The 26,524-nt window shown below is 43.5% G+C and overlaps 2 protein-coding genes across 9 annotated transcripts in view; one reads left to right on the top strand and one right to left on the bottom strand.

Annotated features, from left to right (window-relative positions):
- Positions 1–241: 241 nt before the first annotated feature.
- On the top strand, positions 242–26,303 carry LOC110200190 (UDP-GlcNAc:betaGal beta-1,3-N-acetylglucosaminyltransferase 7-like). Of its 3 annotated transcripts, XR_002322194.2 has the most exons (3): positions 243–1,589; positions 3,922–4,484; positions 26,218–26,303. XR_002322194.2 is itself a non-coding variant. In XM_020975403.2 (2 exons), exons 1-2 carry the CDS (start codon positions 708–710, stop codon positions 4,420–4,422), a joined length of 1,323 nt encoding a protein of 440 aa, XP_020831062.1. In that variant the 5' UTR covers positions 242–707; the 3' UTR covers positions 4,423–13,733. The 3 variants fall into 3 exon arrangements, 2 of the variants coding, with proteins under 2 accessions (XP_020831062.1, XP_020831049.1); XM_020975403.2 differs by lacking the exon at positions 26,218–26,303 and having other exon boundaries at positions 242–1,589; positions 3,982–13,733; XM_020975390.2 differs by lacking the exon at positions 26,218–26,303 and having other exon boundaries at positions 3,922–13,733.
- Positions 15,351–26,524, bottom strand: part of CEP104 (centrosomal protein 104) — a 49,840-nt gene continuing 38,666 nt past the window's right edge. For 5 of the 6 annotated variants that reach the window (XM_020975354.2, XM_020975371.2, XM_020975363.2 and 2 more), the window contains 5 exons: positions 24,827–24,935; positions 22,803–22,941; positions 22,162–22,229; positions 20,127–20,217; positions 15,351–19,025 (listed from right to left, as the gene is read on the bottom strand). In XM_020975354.2, coding sequence (XP_020831013.1) covers positions 18,904–19,025; positions 20,127–20,217; positions 22,162–22,229; positions 22,803–22,941; positions 24,827–24,935 — 529 coding nt within the window. In that variant the 3' untranslated portion in view covers positions 15,351–18,903. Of the gene's footprint in view, positions 19,026–20,126; positions 20,218–22,161; positions 22,230–22,802; positions 22,942–24,826; positions 24,936–26,524 lie in introns of those variants that run through there. The other variant, XM_078145742.1, reaches the window with a different exon arrangement.

Here is a 26,524-nt window from a genome sequence, read left to right as displayed (position 1 = left end):
GACAGATTCCCCAAACCAAAGAAATCACACGTCCAGTATGGAAATATCAAGAAGGCCAGAGAAAGAAAGGAAGGTGCCCAGGTCCTTTAGTCAGTTACAGAGGTGAGGCTAACACCCTAGATTCCTGACCCCAAAGCTAGCCTGCCTGCCCTGCATTTATTTGTAATCTTGAACAAGGAACCTTTAGTTCTTTTCTACTGCTCATTTCCCGAGAACTTGTCGTAATCTGATGCTGCGCGTGCACAATCAGCATAACTCTTCTTAAGTCAGGGTGATGGGTCTTGGGAAGGGGAGGAGTGTCTTTTGATTCCTGAGTGATGATGATTCTTCAGAAGTACTCAGCCACAGCACACAATACACAGCCACAGCGCAGTGGAAACAGCTGGGGACTTCCCGGACCGCCGCCTCCGGTTAATGAGGGGGATCTATTTCGATGAACAGCAATCTGTAGAAACTTTAGGTTGGTCAGAGAGAGATGGGTTAGCAGCTCCGCCTGAGTGCTCTGTGTATCGCTATGACAGGTCCCTGAGAGGTGCAGGGGAGACGAGCAAAATACAGGGAAGTTGGGCCGAGTGGTTCTCCAGGCTTTCGGAAGTTCCTGGACGTCTCCGCTCAGCTTCACTTCTCCCCTTCCCCAGCCATAGTACCAGAACTGTGGGCCTTGCTGACGCAAGGTGGGGGCGGGTGGCCCCTTGGTTAGGATCTTGATGGCGACACCTGTACTCCTCTCGGGGCGGAGTCCTAAGTCCCGCCAGTGCCCGGGAATAGCTTCTCAGGAACGGTGGGCGCAGTGCAAGCACCGCTTCCCTCAGTCTTGGTCCGAGACAGGCTGGTGCGGACCGTGGTCGGAACAAAGAACGGGCACCCTAGCCAACGAGCTCAGTGCCATGTCACTGTGTTGCGCTCGGTGGCGGCCGGCGCCCGGCGGCCCGGGCAGGAGGCGGTGCGCCCTAGGGGCAGTGCTGTTAGTGTTGTTAGCTCTGCTGTGGCTGGGTGTCGCACGACCGGAGCTGGCTAGCCTGCCCCAGGGACGTCGCCCGCCTGCTGGTACCAATGCATCCATCCGCCTTGACCCTGGTCTGGAGCTGGAGGGTGGCAACGACGGAGATGCCATGAGGACCGTGTGGTGCGCCTCAGCGCAGCCCCAGGTCCTTCCTCGGCTGCCCAAAGAGGCACGCTTTCGCGCCTTCCTCCGCCACAGCCACTGTCGCTATTTCCCTCTGCTCAGAGACCACCCGGACAAGTGTGGAGGTCGGGTGCGATTGCTGCTGGCCGTCAAGTCGGCACCCGAGCACGGCGAGCGGCGAGAGGCCGTAAGGCGCACATGGGGTCGAGAACTGACGGGCCCTGGCTCCGGCTCTGGCTCGGACTTCGCAGCCGTGCGCACCGTGTTCTTGCTGGGTAGAGGAGCGGCCGAAGAGGGGCCCAGCGGAGAGGCGCTTCGCCAGCGGCTGGAGCAAGAGGACCGGGCGCACGGGGATCTACTGCGCTGGGACTTTAATGACACCTTTTATAACCTCACACTGAAGGCTGTCAATTTCCTGCGCTGGTTCCAGCACCGCTGCCCCAGTGTGGAATTCGTGTTTCAGGTAAGCTGAGCGAGGGAGGGATCCCTGAAGCGGCAGGCAGAAGCTGGGCACCTGCTGCCTGCCTGGTCTGTTCACGGGCCATGCCTCTGCCGGACTGACAGTCAGGATGAGGGAGGGTCTCTTCTCAGGGAGGGCCCTGGGTTGGATTGGCAAAGGGCTGGGGAACTGGAGGTGGAGAGGGACGGACAGGTAGACGGGCCACTAAAGATTAGAGTCATATTAGCCTAGAGCAAGAATGGATCGTGGGGGAATCATCTCGTCCAACCTCCTCTTTTTCACGGAGGGGAACACTGAAGACTGGACGGACTCGTTCGAGGTTCTACAGCAAGTTAGTGGCGGGGCCAGTACAGGACTCAGGAGGGTGAAGAGTGGGGAGGAAGGGTTGGAAGATTCAAGAGGGGAGAAGGGATCAGGACTTTGGGAGGTGCACGTCTGAGAGTTGGTGGAGTGAGAGAAATAAGAAGGAACACAGGGCAGGAAACTGGGGGATAACTGTCACAATTTACAGAATACTCTGTGGATAACAGCAGGGCATAATGGAAAGAGAGGGACTGGGTAACTAAGTGAGATTGTGCTGGACTCTGGAGTCATGAAGACAAGTTCAAATCCTGCCTCAGACACTTTCTGGCTCTGTGACCCTGGGGATGTCCCTTAACCTCTCTCATGCTCAGTTTCCTCATCTGTAAAATGGGGAGGTAATTAGCACCTATCTCTCAGAACTGCTGTAAGGATCAAATGAGAAAATACATGTTCGGTGCTTTGCAAACTTTAAGGAATGGCCCCTATTAGAAGACTTGGGTTTGGAGTGCATGACTGCCCTGCCCTATTTTTGTGATTTTCAACAAGTCATTTCTCTGGGCCTCAATTACCCCAGCCATAAAATAAGGGAGTTTGACTAGATTTCCTCTAATGTGAACTCCTGGAGTTCTGATTTTGACCAATTTACTTGTCCCCTCTCAGTTTCAATTTCTTTAGCTTGAGGAATAGGGATAATAATATTTTCCCTATTTTATAAAGATTGTGTGAAGGCCAAGTGAGATGCCATGTAAAGCACTATACACTATACTATGTCTATGCCACTCAGCCAGCAAGCATTTATTAGGCAACGACTGTGTGCCAACCATTGTGCTAAGTGCTGAAGATACGAAGGGCAAAAGACAGTCCTTGCTCTCAGGGAACCCATAGACTAATAGGGGAGACCTGTGCATGCAAGGTGCATGCAAGATATCCACAACGTAAATGAAAAGTAATTTCAGAGAGAAGGTGTTAGCTGCTGGGGAAGAGGAAAGACCTCTTGTGGAAGGTAGGATTTGAGCTGAGGCTTGAAGGAAGCCAGATTATTATATTATTATTATTATTATTACTTACTATTTTATTATCATCTCATGCAATATCCACAGCAACCCTTTGAGGTATCATATCATAATGTCAGAGCTGGAAGGAAGCTGAGAAATCCTTCAGGATAATCTACTCATTTTTTAGGTAAAGAAATTGAAGGGCAGACCCAGAGAATTGAAATTACTTGTTTTGGTCTGCTGATTTAGGGCAAATATTGGTATTCCCATTTGATACGTAAAGAAGCTGAGGCTCCAAACAACGCAACAAAGCTGACAACAGCTAGAGTGGCAGAGCTGGGGCTTTAATTTGGATTTCTGATCCCCAGTCCGGCACCCCTGCCCCAACTATATCATGCTGCAGGGACCATGGATTGAGAAGAAGAGGGAGGAATCCAATAATGATGATGATGATAACAATAGCTATTTGTATAGCTAATAATAATAATAATTGTTATTTGAATAGCACTTTAAGGTTTGCAAAATGTTTTACATATATTCTGTCATTTGATTCTCCTAACCATCCTGACATACAAGGATCAAGGGACCTCAGTTTTGTAGGGTACAGGGACTGCACAGTGTCTGGCCCATTTGTTATTGTTGTACAATTATTTCAGTCATGCCCAACTCTTTGTGATCCTATTTTGGGAGTTTTCTTGGCAAAGATACTGGAGTGGTTTCCCATGTCTTTCTCCAGCTCATTTTACAGAGGAGGAACTGAGACAAACAGGCATAAGTGACTTGCCCAGGGTCACACAGCTAGTGAGTGTCTGAGGCCGGATTTGAATTCATGAATATGTCTTCCTGATTCCAAAACCACTGCTCTATGAGATGTTCCACATATGTTTGGCACATAGTAAATGTTTAATTGATTAAATAATTGATTGATTAGAAGATCCCCCCCCCAAAATTTTTTTTTAAAAAAGAAGATCCTAAGAGGGATGGCAGGGGAGAAGCCAGTATCAGTCTATGTTGAGATGAGCTGGGTTTATCCCCAGGGTGACGATGATGTGTTTGTACATCCCGCCAATTTGCTGGAATTCCTACGCTCCCGACAGGGCGACCCTAGGCTGTCTCAGCTCTTTGTTGGGGACGTGATTCGACGGGCCTGGCCTATTCGCAACCAGCACAGCAAGTATTACATCCCGCCCGAGCTCTTCAACCAGCCTTACCCACCCTACGCTGGAGGGGGAGGCATCCTCATGGCAGCCCCACTGGTTCGGCGCCTGCTGCCAGTCTCAGAGTATCTTCCCCTGTTCCCCATAGACGATGTGTTCCTGGGCATGTGTCTGAAGCGGCTTGGAGTCGTGCCTCAGGCTCACCCAGGCTTCCGTACTTTCGGCATTCACCGCAGCCGCACCAATCCTATGAACTGGGATCCCTGCTTCTTCCGGGAACTGCTCATGGTGCACCAGTTGGGGCCCCCTGCCCTCATCAACATGTGGGAGGCTGTGCATAGCAAAAGCCTGCACTGTGCCAAGACTGCCAGCTTCCTCTGAGTCTCTTGCCACCCAAGGGGAATCTCCCCTTCCTACTTTGTCTCTACTTCAGTTCTTTGCAGGTAGAGTGTGACAACCAGTAGAATTACTGATTTAGGTGTCAGAGGACCAGGATTCCAAATCTCTCCTCCGATTTCTCCTAATCCTCTTCTCTGGGCCTGTTTCCACACTGACAGAATAAGAGCTTGGACTAGGGTCTAAATCTGGGATCAAGGATCCTTTGATGCTACCCCAATCTCGGCCAGTTCTGACCCTGGTCCTTAAACACCTGAGGCTAGGAAAGACTTGTTTTATAAGATGTACTTTGGGGGAGGAAGTGAGGAGTATTTGTCAGCCTACCTCAGCAGACCTGCTTTCAGGGGCTGGAAAAGGCTGGGGCAGGACTGAAGAGCAGTATAGACCCTTACAATTGGAAGCACCATTGGGTAGCTGAATGAACACTATTTGGAGACTGAGGACCTGGTTTCCAATCTAGCTGTGCCACATACCTGCTGTGAGACTCTGCGAAAGTCACATCTTTCTGAGCCTCAGTTTCCTAGATACTAAATGGGATAGCAATATTTCATCTGCCTACCTCATAGGAATTGTTGAAAGGATCAGATGAGGTAACTGAGTGAAAAGTGCTTTGTAACCATAGACACACAGAATGGATGATAAAGTCTTTCCTAGGCCCATGCCAAAAGGGCAGGGAGTGAGATGCCCAAAACATAATAGAAGGTATCTCTTGAGAGCCTTCTCTTCAAACAGATGGAGGAAACAGCCTCTAAATGAGCTCAGTTTCCTTCTGCTCTAACAGGGGAGATGCTCCAGGTTGCTTATGGGCAGATAGAAAGTAGGCAGTTTTTCAGCCCCATTAAAGCTGCCCTGTTGGAGGAAAAAGCTTAAAGGTACATCTGATGTAGCTAACAGCCATTTCCCTCAGGCAAGAACAGGCTGTGTGCCCAGAGGGGAAGAGAGTTGGAATTCACTAGCACAGTTGATGTTGTCAGGAAATGGTGAAAGCTGAGTCTTTGTTTTAGGGCATGGCTTAATCTTTCCTTCCCTTTCAACTGAAAAGTCTAAACCACAGTCAGCCACAATTTCAGACCTAATCACGGACATACAATAAATCACTGATCTTATGTGCTTGGAGACGTCACCATAGTGGCAGGGCATCCTGTGGTTTCAAACACACCCACTCCTGTGTTGGAAGCAGAGCTCTGGTGGCTATATCACAGGGTTGAAGAGAAAGCAAAAAATACATACGAATGAATTTTCCAAAGCCCTCAGCATCCTGCCATTGGACTTTGATGCCTTAGTTGATAGGTTTTTTTTTTCAATTTTTGTTACTATCTTTTGTTTTTACAACACCCATATTTCTCAATGTATTCCTTCTTCATTTATTGCCTAGAGATCTGTCCCTTATAACAAAGAATAAAAAAGAGAGAGGGGAAGTAGTTCAACAACATGTGCCAACACATCAACAGAGTCACATGTTATATAGTCGTGTGTACTTAAAATCCTCCACCTTCAGGAAGTGTGTGCATGGGGTTTTCCATGAATTGTTGGTGTCTCAGAGTTTGGACATTGGTTATAGTTCATACTTTGACTGACTGAAGAGAGGGACCTTAGCTCTATTCCCCTCATTTTACAGATAGGGAAAGCAGGGGCAGCTAAGGGGCGCAGTGGATAGAGCATGGGCCCTGGATTCAGGAGGACCTGAGTTCAAATATGGCCTCAGACGCATAGCTGTGTGACTGTGGGCAAGTCACTTAACTGCATTGCTAGCCAAAAACAAAACAAAACAAAAAAACAACAACAAAAAAACCAAATGGGGAAAGTGAAGTCTAGAGAATTTAACAGCCTCCTCTGACTGCCCTTTTGCTTGAGAAGAGCAAATGTAAGGTGAACTTATAGTTGTGGCCTTTCCCCAAACCTGAGTCTTGCTAGAACCTCTCTGGCAGTTAGTGATGGAGGCAGGGAACAGCTTTATGGTCTTGAGGCAGAAGGGTCTTTAACATTTTTGTTTTGTTTTGTTCTCTCTTCTCTCTGGGCCTGAAAAACAAGGGAGTTGGACTAGATGATGTCTGAGGTTTCTTTTAACTTCAGTTCTGTGATGCTGTGATCTCTATTGCTTAGCCATTGTTTGGTTATGGTCAAATCATCATCTCTGAATCTGAGTTCCCTTTTCTCTAAAATGAGGAAGCTGGCTTTGATGACCTATAAAGTGCTTTCCCGCTTCAAGTCTAGGATCCTATAAATAACTTCATCATTCATGTGAATAGAAGAACTGCATAGTTCTTCCCCAGCTCTTCCATAAAAGTGCCCTGCTCCACAGAGATGGATCCTGGGACTGTCTAAAGGACTGTGTCCCTGACCTGGGCAGTGCCAGCCAAAGAGCAGATGGAGGAGTACTTGCACAATTTTTGAGGCTGTCTTGATGGGCTTTGGGGATTCTGTTTCCCCTTCTGTTCCCAAACTGAAACAGAAGCAGAAGAGGTTTCCCATTGGTTTTCATTATGCATTGGCTGACAGCTAAAACTTGCCGCTAGCCTGCAAAGGACCTGATGAGCCCCCTTCCTTTGGTGGGTGCTATTTCTGAGAACCTAGCCAGATTGGGCCAAGAAGCCTGAGGAGAAACTTATTGAATTTACAGTCATGTAAGAGAGGAAGGAAGCCCACATGAGGGACTGAGAAGAGTTTGGTCAGTTTATGTCACCAATACAGCAAAGCAATATTTGCATCAGGCAGCTCTCACTGCCTTCTAAGATATTGAGAAAAAAAGAGTGTTCCTCTTTTCTTGTGCCTTTTCTGCTGATCCGAAACACTTTTGTAGAGTAAATGAATACAGATAGCTTTTAAGTTAGCCATAAATTGGGATTTAAAAAAGCCATTTTGTAATTAGTTCAACTGGCTAGTAATTTTTATAGCTTCTTGGTTTTCTTGTGAGACTGTAAATTATGGGAATAGTAGGTCATGATTAAATTTAACATTCATTATTTAACATTTACCTTGCCTATTTTAAATTTTATTGTATATTTATATGTATGTGTGTTTTTCTTGCTGTCCAATTCTGTATCTAACAAGGCATCATGACGTGTCTTCTGCAAAACAATGAGGGAGGTCTGGAAACCCTGGAGTCAGATTTGGCAGGTGCGTTGATGGTGAATGTTGGAAGCTAATGGCCACTGCCAGCATACAGTTGTGTAGGGGGAAGCGTTGGTTAAGCAGAAATAGCTGGTCACACCTCACTTGCCAACTGTTGGGTCATCCAAGCATGTGAGGAGATGGCCCTTGTGAAGACAGTGGCTTCTTCCAAAAAGGGTAGACCATATGAAAATAAAGTTTGGGAAGGTGGGTTCACAGCCATCTTCAGCCACAATGCTGAAGTTTCCATGAATGAATAACTGGATGCTAAGAGACTAAGTGACTCGGTTAAATCCCAGGCATCTCTTCTGAGAATGTAGAAATACTCATGGCACCTCAAACACTAAGGAGAAGACCTTAGAGGCCGTTTAATCTGCCTTGGAACTCCCTCTACAACTAAAAATATCCACCTTCTACAAGAAGCCTTTCCCAGACTCCCTCAGTGCCAATACTTTTCCTTTATTGATTATCATAAGTTTATCTTGTCTCTAGCTTACCTGCATGCAGTTGTTTACTCCCCCATAGTAGGGATCATATTTTGCCTTTCTTTGTATTGCTTCTTAGCACAGTGCCTGGCACATAGTAGGTGCTTGTTGATAAATGCTTCTGACTTGACTGTATTTCCAATAACTCATTCCATTCTCAATAGCTCCACTGATAAGTAAGTTTTTCCTTTAAAAAAAACCAACCCATAAATTTGGGGTCTTTTTGACTTCCACTCACTGTGCCTCATTCTGCCCTTTGAAGCTGAGAACAAATCTAAATAAACTCTATTCCACAGAACTGCCCTCCACTTCTTATAGGTTGCAATTATTTTCATACCAAGTTTTCTCTTCCCCATGTCCACATATACACACACAAATATATGTAAACATATTAAACATAAACACATAAACATATTATGCAAATATCTATATAACAATAGTATAATAATTAAATTATATTAGTCATATAATTTAATTCATATTATAATATTTATATATAACATTTGTATATACAGAAGAGAACATAAGGAAATTTGAAAAGAAACAGATAAAGACAGCTTTAAAAGTAATATGTTGAATTTATTACATACTTCTTAAAATCAAGCTGTACATAATTTTGTTGTTCAATTGTGTCCGACTCTTCCTGACCCCATTTGTATATAACTACTATATAAATATTATGTGTATATATACATATGCATATATACATACATATTCTTACCACTCTATTAGAATATAAGCTTCTTGAGGAATCAGGGAGCTGTTTCTTATTTTACATTTGAATCTCCCCAGCACTTAGCATCAACTTCTCAATCTTTCTCATCCACCGTCCCCAACCTGTTGCCCAGGCCTAACAATTTAACCTTAGTAACATCTTTCCCAAATGACCCTTCTGACACTGACCCCTACCACAGGCCTTCATTATCTCCACTCTAGACTTTTTTTTTTAGGCAATCAATTAAATGACTTGCCCAGGGTCACACAGCTAGTAGTGTCAGAGGCTGGATTTGAACTCAGGTTTTCCTGATTTCCGAGTTGGTGCTCCATCCACTGAGCCACCTAGCTGCCCCTCTACTCTGGACTATTGTAAGAGGCTGCTGGTTGATCTGCCTGTCACAAATATCTTCCTCCTCCAGTCTAGCTTCCATTCATTTTTCAAATGATCTTCCTAAAGCTCAGGTCTGACCTGTCACCCCTTTCCCCTCACTCACTCAGTTAACTCTTGTGGTGTCCTATTACCTTGAGGGTAATTGATCACATATTGGTATTATACCAAATATGAAATCCTCCATTCAAAGCCATGTATAACCTGCCCCCTACCTTTGATCCAGTGACATTGACCTTTTTGATGTTACTCAAACTAGACACTCCATCTCTAGACACTGGACATTTTCATTGGTTTCCCCATGCCTGGAATGCTCCCTTTCCTCTGCCTATTGTCTTTTCTGGCTTCCTTTGAGTCCCAGATAAAATCCTACCTTGTACGAGAAGCCTTTCTTCTTTCCCAATCCCTCTAAATTCTAATGCCTTCAGTATACAGAGCACCAGGCCTGGAGTCAGGAAGACCTTAGTTCAAATCCAGCCTCAACTCTGTTTGGCTCAGTTTTCTCACCTGTAGAAAAAAAAAAACGAGCTGGAGAAGGAAATGGCAAATCATTCTAGTCTTTGCTGGAAGCTCTGGATTTTGGCCTTGGTGTTCCAAGGAGTTTTCATCTTGAGGTTTCTTTCAGAAGTGGCTGATGGATTCTTTTTCCATGTTGCCCCCTAGCTGCCAAGAAAACTCCAAATGGGGTCACAGACAGACTGTGGACCTGCAGTTTTTCCAGTGCTCCCAAAGCGGTCTGATCCAAGGCAGGATTTCTGTTGCCCCCACCCCTACCCCAATCTGGGCTCTGCAAGTTCCTGACCTGGGTTTGGGTCTGTCTATACAAGAGTAGATGGCTGTTGGACTCTATCCTATTAGTCAGCTGGAAAGCTCTGTTGGTCCAGACTGACAGAGCCAGAGGTTCCTTTGGTCTGGGATTCCTGCCTTGGTTATTCTGCTGCAGACTGGGCTAGATGAGAGAGCTAAGATTCCACCATACTCCTGTTACGTAGTGATTATGAAGACCTTGTACAATCAAGATACTGCGGCTGTTGAGGTTGGGCTGACTGGGCAGGCGTTGCCGAGGTCTGAGTCACACTGCTTCTTGCTTCTGAACTTCCTCCTTTCTTGGCACACCACCTGGGCTCGAGTCTCCTTCTCAGTCAGCCCTGCTGTGGTTCTGGGGCCTTCTCTTGCCCTGGTGTACAGCCTTTCCCCCTGGGTGCTTTAGACTCCATCGCAGTGTCCACAGTCCTCCCTCTCTGTGCTGGCCTGGGCTGGAGAAATGATTCACTAGGACTTTTTCTGGTTTTTCCCACCAGGATTTGGTTACGTGTTTTCTAGGTCTTTTGGGGGGAGTTTTGTGGAGGGGAGCTCAGCTCTGTCATGCTCCTTTGCCATCTCGGCTCTGCCTCCAGGAAAACAACAACTCTGCATAGAACTCTCAAACTTGTCTGGCTTGTCTGTTCCCCACCCTTCCATTCTTCCTTTGGTTCCCTTCTTGCATTTAAAGAAATATTTCCGTGAATCTTTTATTTTGGCAACCCTATTGCTAGACCACTTTCCCAACTCTTCTCCACCTTCTTGAGAAAAAAAAAAGAACTTTTGTAACAAATAATATAGTCAAGCAAAACAGATCACCACATTGACTGTGTCTGAAAATGTATGTCTCATTCTAGATCTTGAGTCCATTACCTGTTGGGAGATGAGTAATATGCTTCACTACACAGAGGCAGCTTGTGGTGCAGTGGATAGAGCCCTGAGTCTGGAGTCAGAAAGACCTGAGCTTGAGTCCAGAGTCAGACACTTCTAGCCGTGGGACCATGGGCAAATTGCTTAACCTCTGCATGCCTTGGTTTTTCCCAACTGTACTTTGGAGATTATAATAGCACTGATCTATCAGAGTTGTTACAAGGATTGAGATATTTGTAAAAAAATACTACAATGCCTGGCACACAATGGGTACTTTATAAGTGTTCATTCCCTAGTTTACCTGTCAGATCTATGGAGAAGGGATGCATAATGACCAAACAGGAGATAGAGAACATTATGAAATGCAAAATGGATGATTTTGATTACATTAAATTGAAAAGTTTTTGCACAAACAAAGCCAATGCAACCAAGATTAGAAGGGAAGCAGAAAGCTGGGAAACAGTTTTTACAGCCAGTGTCTCTGATAAAGGCCTCATTTCTAAAACATAAAGAGAAGAGAGTTGAATTTATAAGAATTCAAGTTATTCACCAATTGGTAAATGGTCAGAGGATATGAACAGGCAGTTTTCAGAGGAAGAAATGAAAGCTCTCTATAGTCATGTGAAAAAATGCTCTAAATCGTTATTGATTAGAGAAATGAAAATCAAAACAACTCTGAGGTACCACATCACACAAAACAGGAAAATGCTAAATGTTGGAGAAGATGTGGGAAAATTGGAACACTAATGAATGCATTGTTGGTGGAGTTGTGAACTGATCCAACCATTCTGGAGAGCAATTTGGAACTATGCCCAAAGGGCTATAAAACTGTTCATACCCTTTGACTCAGCAATAGCACTTCTAGGGCCATATCCCAAAGAGATCATAAAAATGGGAAAAGGACCCATGTGTGCAAAAATATTTCTAACAGCTTTTTTTTTTGTGGTGGCAAAGAATTGGAAATTGAGGGGATGTCCATCAATTGGGGAATGGCTGAACAGGTTGTGGTATATGAATGTCATGGAATACTATTGTGCTATAAGAAATGATGGGCAGTCGGACTTCAAAAAAACCTGGAAAGACTGATATGAACTGATGCTGAGTGAAGTGAGCAGAACCAGGAGAATGTTTTACACAGTAACAACCCCGTTGTGCAACGACTAATTTTCACAGACCTGGCTCTTCTCAGCAATGCAAGGATCTAAGACAACTCCAGAAGACTCATGATGGAAAATGTTATTCACATCCGGAGTAAGACTTTTGGAGTCTGAAGGCAGATGGAAGCGTACTATTTGCTCTGTTTTTCTTTTGTCGTTTTGTTTTCTTTCTTCTTTCTGGTGGTTCCACCTGTTAGTTCTAATTCTTTACATCATGACTAATGTGAAAATGTTTAATAGGAATGTATAAGCAGCCTATATTGGATTGCATGATATCTTGGGAAGGGCGGAGGGGAGGGAAGGGCAGAAAATTTAAGACTCAAAATCTTATGGAAATGAATGTTGAAAACTAAAAATAAATTGTAAAAAAAAAATAAATATTCATTCCCTTCCCCCTTTATGATTGGTCCTCTGAAGTCACTGTTGGTCATTATATTATTCACGTTTCTGAAGTCTTTCAAATTTTTTTTCCACATTGTTGCTGTATAAATTGTTCTCCTGTCTCTGCTCATTGTCCTGTCTCGGTTAATGCATCGCCTGATATTTCTCTGAGACTATCCCTTTGTTTCTTATGGCATAATGATATGGTTACATCCATGTTAATTCGTCCAGTCATTCTTCCCCATTTAATGGGCACTCCCCTAGTTTCTAATTCTTTTCTAAAACAAAAAGAGCTATTTTTCTATATCTATATATCTCATATAAACCTGGAACTTTTTCCTTTTTCTTTGATCTCTTTGAGGTATAGGCCTAGTAGTGGTATCACTGAGTCAAAGAATATGCACAGTTGAGTCACTTTGGTGACTTTCTGATCATAGTTCCAAAATCTTTCGAGAACGGCCAGACCAATTCTTAACTCCACCAACAGTACACTAGTATGCCTGTTTTCCTTTTTTTGTTTGTTTGTTTATTGGCTAGGCAATGGGGTTAAGTGACTTGCCCGGGGTCACACAGCTAGTAAGTGCCATGTGTCTGAGGCTGGATTTGAACTCAGGTCCTCCTGAATCCAGGGCCAGTGCTCTATCCACTGCACCACCTAGCTGCCCCCTGTTTTCCCATAGCCCCTCCGATTTGTCATTTTTCTTTGTTGGAAAATTTCTTTTTTCATATAGCAATTGAGAATAGCCTATTTATATCCTTTGACAATTTGTCTATTGGAGAAATGGTTCTTGCTCTTGTTCTTACAAATTTCCATCAGTTTCTTACATAGCTTGAATAGGAGACTTTGATTAGAGGAATCTGTGGCAAAGATTTCTTTCCCAGTCAACTGTTTCTCTTCTAATTTTAACTGCATCAGGTTTGTGCAAACAACTTATGAAACTGGAATTATCCATTTCCTATCAGTCATAATAATGCCCCTTTTCTTCCTCTTTGCCAACGAGATGAAAATACATCTTGGTGTTAACCCTGCTAGGAATCCAATTGCAAAGGTTAAGTGAATCTGGCATGTCATCTCAGTGAAGCGCCTTAAAGTCATGCTTTCTAGGAAGTGTGCTGGCAATGCTTTTACTGAGTATATGCTGCTTACAGGCTCTATGTCAACATATGAAGTAACCCCTGTGGTCCATGGGAAAAGGCAATGATCTTGGAGTTGGGAGATGTATGTTTGAGACTTGGATCAAATGCATGCAAAAGCTTTTTGTTGGAACTTGGGAAACTCACTCTGTAAAACGGAGATACTTGCACTATGCCCTGTTAGGATTATGAGAAAAGCATTCTGCAAGCCTTAAAACAATAAACAATTGTGGCCATGAATGTCACTTTATACTACTGTTTTCCTAGATCTATGAAATGGGGATAACTACAAGGTTGTGAAAACACAAACTTACACTTAAAGCGGTATCATTTTGGAGTTGCAGTGTTAGGCCAGAGGTCATACTCAATTTCTCTGTAGTGGGAGCAATCTGAGAGGAATCCCCGACTTGCTACCTAGCTACACACCTATCATGGAGTTGGGTATGTGGCATGTGCTCTGGCTCTTTGCTGGGAGGACAGAAGGAACTAGATTGGTCTGAGTAAGTGGCGGGGCAAAGGGGTGGGTTGAGGTGGACTCCTGTTAAAGAGCTAACCTCTGTGGTCTTTAAGAGGAGATGGGGAAACATGGCTCTGCCCTCCTTTGGGTGATTTTTTTTTCCCCAGTGCTTTTTCTCCCTTGGACAAAAGGGAGAACAAAGTTCTTCCCCTCTCCTCAATCCCACTACCTCTCCATGGTATCTTGGAGCAGAAGCACATGCTGCATGAAAAACAGAACGGTCTAGGTATAACGGAGACTGGACTATAGATTTCTGGCTGCCCTTTTATGTCCCAAGTACAGGTTGGTGACTGGTAATCCTAAGAATAGATATCTGCAGTTCTGAGCATCAGCCAACTACAGGGAGATTTATGGAACATCGCAATTCTCAGGGACGACCTGTGCCAGGATTATTTCACAGCTTAAGGACTAAAGAAAGTCGGCCACTGGCTGGCCAGATCTGCACCTTGTTGAGTTGCTCAGGTAGCTATCCAAGTAAATATGAAATATCTGTCCAGCAGTCCCATAAAGGGTCTTTGCATTCCAGGGGAAATAGAATGAGTTATTTGAGATGTTTTGTTTTTGGTATTTGTTAATATTCTCCTGCAAGTCCTGGGTCTTACGTAGCTCATCTGTGGTGGAGGAAATAAAGTTGTCCTAGACCTGATTCCCATACTGTACTATGATGGATGCCTTTTCTGGAGGGAATCCTGTTACTCGTGTTTTGATGGGACCATAGATATAAGCATAAAACAAGTTTTGTTTTAGATTTCTGTGGAGTGAATCAGGGATAGAGGCCAAGCTAGAGAGAAAAAAACTTTTTTGCAATTAACTTCTCTTCCTCCTCAACACACTACACACCATTATATTTGAGGCTAATCTCTCTGGGCATCCCCAGGGCCATGAGGTACATGTCTTAAAAGAACAAACATGTCATTTAATAAAAGAGATTGTATCAACCTTAACAAAAATCAGTCTTTCATGTTCAAAATCCATATAATACTCAGGATTTATTTGCACTGGGATTTCCAACATTGTTCAAAGACAGTTGTTTCCCTGCTGAAGTCCTAGAGGAAGGTATACACAAGATGTTCCCTTTAGTTACTGTGTCATTGATGGGCCATCTAAAATCTTGGCAAGGACATAGGAGAGTCAGTGCTGCAATTCCACCATATCTCTATTTTGCTTATTATTCCCAGCCTCCTTGTTCCATTCACAGGATTTCTGCCCCTGGCCATTAACGGTAAGGCAGTGAGAGACCAACCCCCAAATTTGGTGGAATTTGTGTTAAAGACACACGAGGAACAAGCATGTTCTTAAGAAACACCTAAATAGCCTGGATTTAAAGGTACCCAGTAAGAGGAGACGGCCTGTTCTTTGAATTGATTTATTTCTTTTTGAAAGTAAATTGCATTTGCAAAAACCAAAAACCTAATTCAGAACAGCACACCCAAGAACTCTTTTACAGGTAAGACTCTTTACCAAATGGGACAAGAGCTTAAATTCACTTTAAATTTACGCCTTATACAGCACTATCTCTGCCTCTGCCTCTCTCATATATACATACACATACTCTCACAATGTGTGATGGGGTGACATATACCATGAGAACATTTCTAAAGCAAATTTTGTCAACTAAATAACTATAATCTATCAATTTAAAATACATTTCTGTATAAAGATTTAAACAATATGGTTTCAAAACAAAAACATAATTATAAAATCATATACAGTGCTAATATTAAGGTAACAAAACTGTACACTACAATTCTTATAAAGTTATGCATCTTTATATAAAAAAACAGAAAGAGAATAATAGACCAGTTATATTCCCTGGTGCAGAACCCCCAACTGAAGGTGAAAGGATGTTATAATTAATTATGCAAAAGATAAGGTATTATAAAGTATAATTCCTACATATGCAAACAAATGACTGTCTTTATACAACATTGAGCTAATGTTGCTTGTACGTTTGGTCAGTAATTTCTTGCCTTAGCAAAGGTCTGAAGTTTTTCGAGGTTCTGCAGAAAAAGTCTGGGCTGACTTGAAGGTCAAACTTTCTGTACAACACTAGCACTAATTTCTTCTCTTTCTAAGAAATTTTCATTGAACTTTTTAGGGTGTTACTGCTGAGTTAGCACAGATGCTATTCAACTGGAATAGGTCTAACTTAAGCTTAGTTTTTAATAACATAATTATTTTCTTAAACTCTTAGAATATAAATATAAAACTTTGAGGTGATCAATTATTAAATAAATATGCTTAACATGGGGAGAGATTGATCTTTAAATAGTCAAACAAAATTATGAGATGGTTATCTTATAACCATTTCCCTAAAATAAAAACAAACAGAAAATTAGGACATTAAAAAGTAGCAAAGTTACCTTCAAAATTGCTACATAAAAACTGTACCTTAAAGCTTTGTTGCAGAAAACTCAGAGGTATAATTCTCTGAATAGACCGTTACATGGAAAGAACCATACTTCAAAGGATATTATGACGTAGACACAACTTATTCGTGAATGAAAACTCATTTATGAAGCAAATGTTTCTAATTTGGATGTTTTACTTCTGAGTGACTTAATGAGTTATGGTTGCTTGACTTTTCTTCTGCTCCTTTAAAAACTCAATTTCTTTAGGAACACCTAAGAGGTGACACATGGCTGTCAAGGGAATCAAATCATTACCAAGCGATCCTTCCTTCCTAACAAGCAAATAGTTTTACTTCAGCTCACCACACATTGGCCTGCTTTTAACTTATGCCTTACCTTTCATCTGAATCTCCCTCGTCCCTCCCCACCAAAGAGAAAGTAACTTTTTGGATAGTGGAACGGCTTAATTGCACTATGAACACACAGAGAATAGCTGCAAAACTTGTGTGGGCGAAGGGCAGATGTTTCCTTCACCAAACCAAGATGAGACAGCTTAAAGAACAATTTATATGTTTGCACTTTAAAATATTAGAAAAAGCCAGCTGTCCTCTCTGAGACTAAAGGACTTTGATGCTGTGCTCTTGTTATGGACTGTTTAGCCTCATTTCTTATTTTTACTTTAGGTAACTAAACTACATTAGGTAGTTTTTACTTTCACAGTCTTAAAATGAGTCCATCTTAAAAGGTGTTACTTTACCAAAACGGGGATTAACAAAGTTTCACAATTACCAAAGCAGCCAGAAAAAGAACGCCTCTGTGCTGATGCTTATGAGACTTTCCTTGTTTCACAGAAGCAAACCAAACCAAAAGTGTCTGCTGTCATAGTATATAAAGTCATTCCTAATTAGCAATTTACAAATCTCCAACAGGCTGCCACCTGTCATTCATTCATTTTGCCAGCCTCTCCTGAAAGCATTTCAGGGAAAAGCAGGATTCTTCATTCGTAATACAGGATCTGGTGACAGCTTCTTCCCAGGTTCTTAATCTATCAGACAGAAGACTGGCCATTTAAGAAATAGCTGTTTAAATAAAAATCTCCAGGCAGACTACCCATACAGTCAGAAAAGTTACTTTAGTCAGATACTGGCTGCTCTTTTGCGGCTATTCCTTTATCAAGAAAGGATCCCTGGCAATAGCCATTGAGAGGAGATCTGCTAATTTACCAAGGCATCCTCACAGGACTGCGTCTGACAAATGGATCAGAGCACATCAGTTTTGAAAGCTTTTCCCTTCTTATATTCAGCATGTCTTGAAATAAATGTTTTGGTATATTAAAGAAAGGGGCTTTTTTTCCTTCTCAAAAGGGAAACTTCCTTTTGGAATGATGGTACAGATGTCAAAGGCATGGGAGGACAGTCCCAGATCAGCACGTGCTTCCCTCAGCACCAGAGATACTAGATACCTGTTTGCGTATGTGGTAAGCACTTGGGGGAAGATATTCTGTGCCAGATTAGAATACATCCAGCCCCAAATTCTACCAAATGTTTTGTAGGAAGAATCAGTTTGATTTACATGTAGTCAGATGATCACATGATAGCAACCAGAAAGCACTTTCACTATTTTTAAAGAAAGGAATATTTACAAGTGTAATGACCTCAGAGCCCCTCCCGAAAAAGGGCATGATATGGATCCAAGGCTTGTTCTAATATGTTCCATCTGTGCAGTCAGGATCAGCATAATCTGCTACCCACAGAGCACTCCTGGGGGAAAGCTACTTGCGGAGAAGTGCCCAGTTATGGGGAGCACTGGCTCCTCGGCGCTTTCCCCTTGAGATTTTCTTTACCTTCACTTTCTGTGACAGTGAGACACGTGCTTCTGGGTCACCCCACCTCACTACATCTGACAGAATGTGAACAGACAAAGCAACAGCAAAGAAAAAAGCACGACAGGAGACGTTCAAAGCATGGCTCTAATGTGACTGCAAACAGCTCCCTCAGCAATGCCACGCCGGGCCGGGGTCAAGAGGCAGCAAGGTGCTGACAATCTAACATCACTTTGGTTGTACCACACAGAGAGAAGAAGGTTTGGTGGAGATCGGTTGGCAAGAAGCATGTCATTTACTGTGAAGATTCTGAGAGCAACTAAAAAGGATGTTGTGTTCCTGCCCCTCCTTGGCTCCCTGTCTTACTGGTCAGCTGCTACTAAAGCCCTCGACTTCAGTGGCTTCTGATTCTGTTCTAAGACAGCAGCATTCCTTTCGTCATCCCAGAGAGGATCAGAAATCGGGAAGGTTCGAACGCCAACAGGCCTTCTACGCTCCATATCAGAGATGCAGCTCCTCTGGTCGAGTACATACGTGTCACTACATAAGGACTGACTGAGGGATCGGAACTCAGGGGACGCTACTTGTGGCAGAGGGACAGCCACCTGCAATTCAGGAAGGAGGGAGTGGATAGGGCCATGTCCACAAGACTGATTTACAAGAAATGGTTCAGAATCAGGAAGCTTCCTCAGTCACTTATGGAGACAAGGGGAACAAAATACGTGGCATATGTCACCGTTTTGTGTATGCCCTGCTACTGCTTTTATTCAGGCCTCCTTTTGGGGTGGGGATCTTGCTTCCAAATGTGGATCCTGAAGTGCCCGATTTGGCCATCACTGAGTCTACTGCTTTTCCTGCAGTGAAAATACACAGAAACGTTAAATACAGGCAGAGGATTAAAACGGAGATTCTTACGCATGAACCGCATCCCAAGAAAGGCTGTAACTGTACGCAATCTGACCAGCGGAACCAGTCACACTGCTGGGGTGGGGGTGGATGGCGTGCACTGAGATCTGTGTCGACGGACAGAATCAGCCCAACAGGCCCGAATCCAGGCTGTGTCAGCCATGCTGGACGAGGCCTACCCAGTCATCTGGCTGGGCTGATCAGCGGGTAAGGAGAAGTCAAAAGTAGTCTCTCTGGATAAGAACCCAAACTACCAGTGAAATATGGACTACTCATTCGCAGCAGGAGCCGAAAGACCAAAGACTGAATAAACTTTCATCCATATCTGGGAGACGATGGAACTGAGCCACATTTGCCTTGTCATTAGGGTTAAAAAATCCTGCAGCCATGAATAAATGAGTAATCACATTCTTCAGGCCTCCAATACCTGAATCCATGAATTATGTTCATTCTATATATAGTAAAAGGGCATCACCAAAGTTTTTCCTGGTCAGAGGAAAAAGAAATTAAAAGCAAAACAAAATATTTCCTTAAACAGGTCACTTTGAACCTCGTACATGCAAAGGCCAAAATGAGGGCTACAAATCATGGAGCAGGCTTGTAAAAGGGCACCCCAGGAATTCATGTCTTAAATACACCTGCAGGTACTTAGTCATCTTGTTTTCAGCAGGCCTCTCCACACTAAAACACACACACACACACACACACACACACACACGTCAGGTCAAATACATTCAACCAAAACAAGTTCTATGGGCCTTTAAAATGGCCATCCCAGCTGGGCTGGCATACTCTCATTCACTCACCCTTTTGCGCACTCTCCCTGAATGATGAAATGCCCCCATGCCACCCAGCCCCCTGCTAAGAGTTGTAGAGAAGAAAAAGATACATAAGACATGGCCCCTGCCCTCATTAAGTTTATGTAGAAAAGTATCTATCATATGAAAACACTTTTTCACTGAGGAATAGCTTGCTTTACAAAGCAGATCCCGATGAAAAAAAAAGAAAAAATCTGCTTGGTCTGCACCAACTTGGCAGAAATACACTACCCAGCTGCATGGCTTGTGTCTTCTGCAGATAGTAGGCCTTGCGCAGGTTCATCGTGCAGCCCGCCGGCCCTGTCAGGTGAGACTTCCAGGCCTGAAAATCACAGAAGACGGGAGGAGTGAGTCGCAAAGACAGCAGAGCCACGGGCTGCCACGGGCAGTCCTCAAAGTACCCGGGGCGTGTGGGATGAGCCCAGGGGAGCCCCAGGGTGACCAGGCTGAGGAGGAGCTGCAGCATTAGAGGGACGGCCTGCCCAAAGCCCAACGTGACAGCTCTTTCACAAAGCCTTTTCTCTATGACGAAACCTTCTTATGTCCTTGGTTTCAGACCACAATGAAAAGAAACACTTTCCTGCTGAGCCGTTCTTGTTCACATGTGGCCCATCAGCACTGGTGTTATACTATGGGGCTGCTTCACTGGGAAGCCAACACAACCCTACTTGCTTCGTGGTGTGAACAACTGAAAACAAACGATCAATCAGTGTGAAAAGGAAACAGCTACTGTGAGCTATGACTGGCTGGAGAAGCAGAGAGGGCCTGTCCATGCAAAGGGAGGTGGGCCTGAAGCAGGAGGACCTGGGCTAGACTCTGGCCACGATGAAGTCATTCCTACTCTTTGGGCCTTGGGACTGACAGTCAAAGAGAACCTGAGATAAAGCAGCTTGGAGGTATCACCTCACACCTACCAAAATCAGGAGCAATGTAAGTCAGTGGTAGAGGAGCTGGGCCACGATGGACTAGGGACAAACTATTCTAGTAACAACTGAAGTGGATCTTAAGAGAGTTTGGGTACCTTCTGACATCACAGCTCAGGTTACTATATACATTTTAAAGTATTAAAACACCATTTCCTTTACAATGTCGGATCACTGAGGCTTTTTGTGGCCTACCACAATTTTGGTAAAACTGTCAGGCACAGCTGAGAAATATCTCTTGTTTTTTAATTTCCATTCAGGAAACACCAGAGATGTTACATTTAACTTTTATAAAATTCAACTCAAGTCCTCAGCTTCTTTCTTACCTTTTTCTTAGAGCTGTCTAGGTCTGCAAGGGGCATAGTGACATCCTCAACTATTATAGTTTTGCTGCCTATTTTCCCCCTATAATTTAATTAGCATTTCCTTTTCAGTACTTATTGAAGCTATGCCATTTAGTGCATCTACATGAAGTACTGGGATTGCCTTATTTATGTTTACTTTAAGCACAATGTAGTTTCCTTGTTCATCTCTTTTAACCTTATCTATCTGTACTGCTGTCTAGAGATCATGACCGCCATCCCTACTTTGCTGAATGTCCTTGAAACACAACAAATTCTGCTCCAGTCTTTCATATTAACTGCATGAATCTTTACATTTCAAGTGTGTTTTCTGCAAACAATATATTTTTGGATTTCATTCGGACATTTAAGAAATTTATTCTGATGTATCCAATTAAAAGAAGAACAGGAGTAATAAATGTCATTGGGGAAATGTATAATAAGAAAAGATGAGTGGCAAGGGCCCCGAATAAAAGGTGGATGGTTAGAGTGATTCACTCATACTCTTGTGATGTCAAGAGAAATCAAGGAAGGGCCAATATTGGGTGGGCTCCTTGTGGTGAACTCATAGGTGGACACGGACAAGAGGTGCATAGAAGAGGTAGGTGTGCAGGGGCTGCCTTCTCATCACTGAAGATGCATAAGTCCCTAAGATCACAGATCTCATATAGAGGGTTTGGGAGCTTCTCAATTATTCTGAATTAGCAAGGCACGATGGTATGAGAAGCAGGCAGATAATTCAGATGTACAACTCGGGAACCTTATTTCCAAGACAAAGCTTAGCTCTAGTGAGTAAGACCTTATCAATATATAAAATTACTTTAGGGTTGAATGGAATAACTGTTCTGAAAGTCCAGATGAATTTACTCTGGTTGGTAGGAGGCAAACTTCTTACTACAATCAGTCAGGCTGTTTTTCAGACTGGTTACCTCAATCTCATTCAAACAGACTTCAACATCATAAAGGCCAGGATCAGCTAGACTAACAGTTAAGGCTCCTTACCTCCTCTCCTGGTGTAAAATTCTCGTGGCACAACGGACATCGGTTTGCAAGCTTTTCCGATCTGGCAGCTGAAATGACATTAAATAAAATGCTGTTGAGTTAGCCAGACAGAATGTTACCAGTTATACAGAGAGACAGAACTGCAAAGAGGGGCTGGGTAATCAGAGGCATTAACCCTCTCATGGCAGAGAAGATCGATGTTTCCCAATCCCGTGCTCATCTTTCCAGGCACATGAAGCCCAGAGGAAAGGTCACCGTTACATCTTACAAAGGACATGCTGATGTTATACCTGGCTATCATGAAATCTGACATTCAGGGCTTGCTACATAGGAGGCACTCAATAATTGCTGCTGCATGTCTGACTAGATGAGGTCTTTTTTTTTTCCCCCCAGGCAACTGGGGTTAAGTGACTTGCCCAGGGTCACACAGCTAGTAAGTGTCAAGTGTTTGGTCTGAGGCTGCATTTGAACTCGGGTCCTCCTGACTTCAGGGTTGGTGCTCTATCCACTGCACCACCTAGCTGCCCCTAGATGAGGTCTCCTTGAGAGTTTACTCTGCTTATTCTATATTTATCACAGAACTTTTGAGGGAGCAGGGACATCAGAGAGGCGCAAAGAAGCCTGGGAAGCTGGCTACGTACGATTGCAAGCTTTGATTTTTATGTGTTTGGGCAGCTCTTCCTTTAAGACAGCTTCACAGCAGCGATGACACTTTCCAAACTCGTCTCTTTTGTCACACTCTGTCAGCAGGTGCTCTGTCAGGCTGGCTATCTCGACCACCTGGAATGAGAAAGCAAGAAGCAACAAAGCCTGTTGGTTATTGGCGACAGGGACAGGGGCCTGCTGGGTTTAAGCTTCTATTTCACCTCAAGTCTGGATCACACCCCAGGCTTATGTGTGTGAGCATATGCAGATACACAAACATGTAGGATCTCTATGTGTGTAACGCACATGCAACTGAATTTAAGAAGGAAGCTCATTTTCTCTAATACTGAGCTAATCCTTCCATGCTCAGCCTTAGACTCAGTCAACAAATGCAAAGGATAAAAAATCCCTCACCTGCTTCTGCGCTAAAGAGTCACATAAAAGGACATTTCAAAGAGGTAAGAAACAGAGATGTGGGTGAGTACTTATGGAATTCCTGAATGAAGAGGGAGTTCTCAGATCCTGATTTGGTTTGATATTATATTATTAGTATGTTGAATGTACACAAAGCTAAGCACGGCTTTCCATATAGGATTTTTAAAGACCAAAACTAAAGTAAATTTTTACATTTCATTCAGAGAAGATCTGATTTTCCCAAAAGGTCTGGAAATATTTGGAACATAAGCCATTACCAAAACACACTTAAGTTCAACACAGTAGTCTTACTACACACTTTCCACCCTCCCTGAAATGATTGGGTTTTTAACTGGTTGGCTGTTTCTAAGCAATTCAAATGCTGCCACAGAACAATTATTGGGAAAGTGGTCAATGTAAACTTTCTTACAGAAAGCCTCAAAAAGCTATAGGCAAAGGTTATACTGGAAAGTAAGGGTAACTGCTGTTTAGCATATACAAACAGAATATACTCTGGAAACACAACTATCACAAGAAAGTAGGTCTAAAAAATTCCCTAGGTTGTTTCTGAAGTCCAGTTCACCTTGTGGCATCACAGCTGGAGTGCTGGAAGGGATGGACCTCACATGCCATACGGTCCAACCCTTTCATTTTACCGTTGAGGAAACTGAAGTCTGGGGAGGTTAAGAGACCTGTTCAAGGTCACACAAATAATGGTTCTTAGAGGCAAGATGCTGGAGCCAGTGCTCTTATCATCAATTGCAATGAATGACATGGAACAAAGACATAAAACCTGGCTCCAAACATGGGCCAAATAAAGTCTCTGCCAACTTCACAGGGCTGTTTGACGCTAAGTGAGAGGATGAGGGGGTACAAGGATATGATGCCCTAAGCTCCCCACAACAGAGATCCTAGAGGAGTGAAAGTCCCTCGTAAACTGCCCGATTAGCAGGCTCTGGTTTCCAGGGGTTATCTAGCTATTCTCTTGGACTAGTATAAACCAAAGCCCAAGAGATGTGTGTGGGCCGATCCAATTTTCAAAATTCTCTAAGGAAGGAGACATTTTTCCTTTATACAACTCCAGAGTTTGGTTTCTCACAGCTGAGTGCCTATTAGAGAAGAGGAGCAAAGACTGTGTTTGCCATTTGCTCAACTGAATTTTTTTAACTGAGGGCTAAAGCTTAGGGAACAAAGACTGTATAATGGAAAGAACACTGGATTTGGAGCAAGGAGCATAAGGAGAGACAGGTTCAAATCCCTGGGCCAGTAGTTAGTACTTGGGTAACCCTGGGCAAATCACTTCTTCTCATGGGGCCTGTTTCCTCCTCTGTAAAACCGGACAAGATGGACTCCTTATAAGGTCCCTTCCAGTTCTAAATCTGTAAGCCAAGGATGCTTACGCTCCCTTTCTTCCACCATTATTGAAAAGAAAGCAGACTGTTATGTTATAGGTTATCAGATTTCGGTTTTTCTCCTATGGATTTCTTTCTTGTTAAATGGGGGCTTGGCTCCTTTTCTGCCTTCCTTTGCTTTCTCATAAACTATGACTAAATGATGCTCAGACGGTGCTGCTGGGATGACAACTGTCTTGAGTAGAATGCATGACCTGTTTGCAGTGTTCACATCTGGTCAACATAGGACAATGCTTCCAGTAATGGAGATCCAAGCCTTCTTCTGTGAATGAGTCATCTCTTTCCCCACAAAAGATGCAAAGACTAAAATAAAGCAGGAAAAGAAATATGTATACAAATATCTGGTATGTTAACATTCATCCAGTCCTATTTTAGCCATCCTTAATTTTCCTAAATTTAATGATTCAATACAACAAACATCTATTAAGTGCCTACTATGTATAGGGTACTGTTCTACACAGACAAAAACTACAGTCCCTGTCCTCAAGGAGCTTAGATTTCACTGGTAGATAAAAGACATACACAGATAAGTGCACACATCCTGATTTGTGGAGGGAGCCAGCATTAACTAATGGGGCTAACGGGAGGTGGCACTTGGGAGGGCTTGGAGAATGAGAAGCTACAGTGGAAGAGGTACTGCACTCATGCCACACCACAGGTCCAAGGTGAAGGTCCTGAGTCTGGGGAGAGAACCTCACAAACGGGAAGCATCTCATCACAGTCCAGTTTGGGATAGAAGAGTAAATGGAAAATAATATGAAATAGGGCTAGAAAGGTAGGGAGACTGTGGAAGGCCTCAAATACCAGGCTGAGGAAGTCTGTATTTCAGTCAATAAACATTAAGTGCCTACTATGTGCCAGGCACTGTGTTAAGTGCTAGGGATACAGAGGATGGTAAAAGACAGTCCTTGCCCTCAAGCAGCTCACAATCCATCAGGATCCTAGAGGCAATAGGGAATCACTAAAAGTGTTTTTTTTTTTTGAAGCAGGGGAGTGGCACAATCAGATCTATACTTTGTTTTGGACCCCGCACTGGTAGATTGTGGTGGAGAGACTGGAGGCAGGGAGATCAGGTGGGAAGTTATTACCAAGGCTCATATGAGAAGTGATGAGGGCTTGACCTAGGGTGCTGGCCGTCTGAGAAGACAGATGTGGGAAGTGTTGAGGAAACAAGAGTCAACAGCATTTGGCGGCTAGCTTCGAGATAAGGGAAAGTTCTCTGCTGTCCAGTGGTGGCCTCAGCTCAGTCCCTTGGGCTGTTCACCACCCAATGTTGATACTGTGACTTTCGATTTGTACACAGAAAAGGTTGATCCAGATGGCAGGTTGCTGTCCTTACTGGAATCACTGAAGTACTAAGAGGAGAGTTCCTGGAATTGGCTGGCTCGGAGGTGGGGGTTGAGCTCAGTAGTCTTTGAGGGCCCCCCCAAATCAGAGATTTGATGACTTCAGAAGGGAAGAGTGAAAGCATCCGAGTTCTTACAATGTCTGCATGATCCTGGGGAAGTCACTTGATTTCTGAGATGACTCAGTCTCTTAATCTATAAAAGCGAGTCATAACACTGGCCTTATTTGCCTCCCCCAGGGTTGTGCTGAGGAAAAGTACCCCAGCTATGTGAGCTACTGTGACTGTATCACATGGCAGATCAGAAGAGAAATCTTGCCACAGGAAGGGTAAGTGAGGCTCTAATTTCCAGGTTTCTTTAGATTTCACTATGGCCATTTTGCATTCAGAAATAATCCTGCTCCTTCATAACATTCTGAGTTTTTAATTGCGACTCTCTGACTGTAACGGAGAAGGAAGAAATAAAAGGATCGTGCCTTGCCCACTGTTAATACTAACTAAAGAGAATTTTTTTGTTCCTGTCAACTATTAAAAATGGGTTCAATAA

The sequence above is a fragment of the Phascolarctos cinereus genome, unplaced genomic scaffold (assembly GCF_003287225.1).
Source record: "Phascolarctos cinereus isolate Bilbo 61053 unplaced genomic scaffold, phaCin_HiC Scaffold_726;HRSCAF=1367, whole genome shotgun sequence".
Taxonomy (NCBI): domain Eukaryota; kingdom Metazoa; phylum Chordata; class Mammalia; order Diprotodontia; family Phascolarctidae; genus Phascolarctos; species Phascolarctos cinereus.
This window is presented reverse-complemented; position numbering and strand designations above follow the sequence as displayed.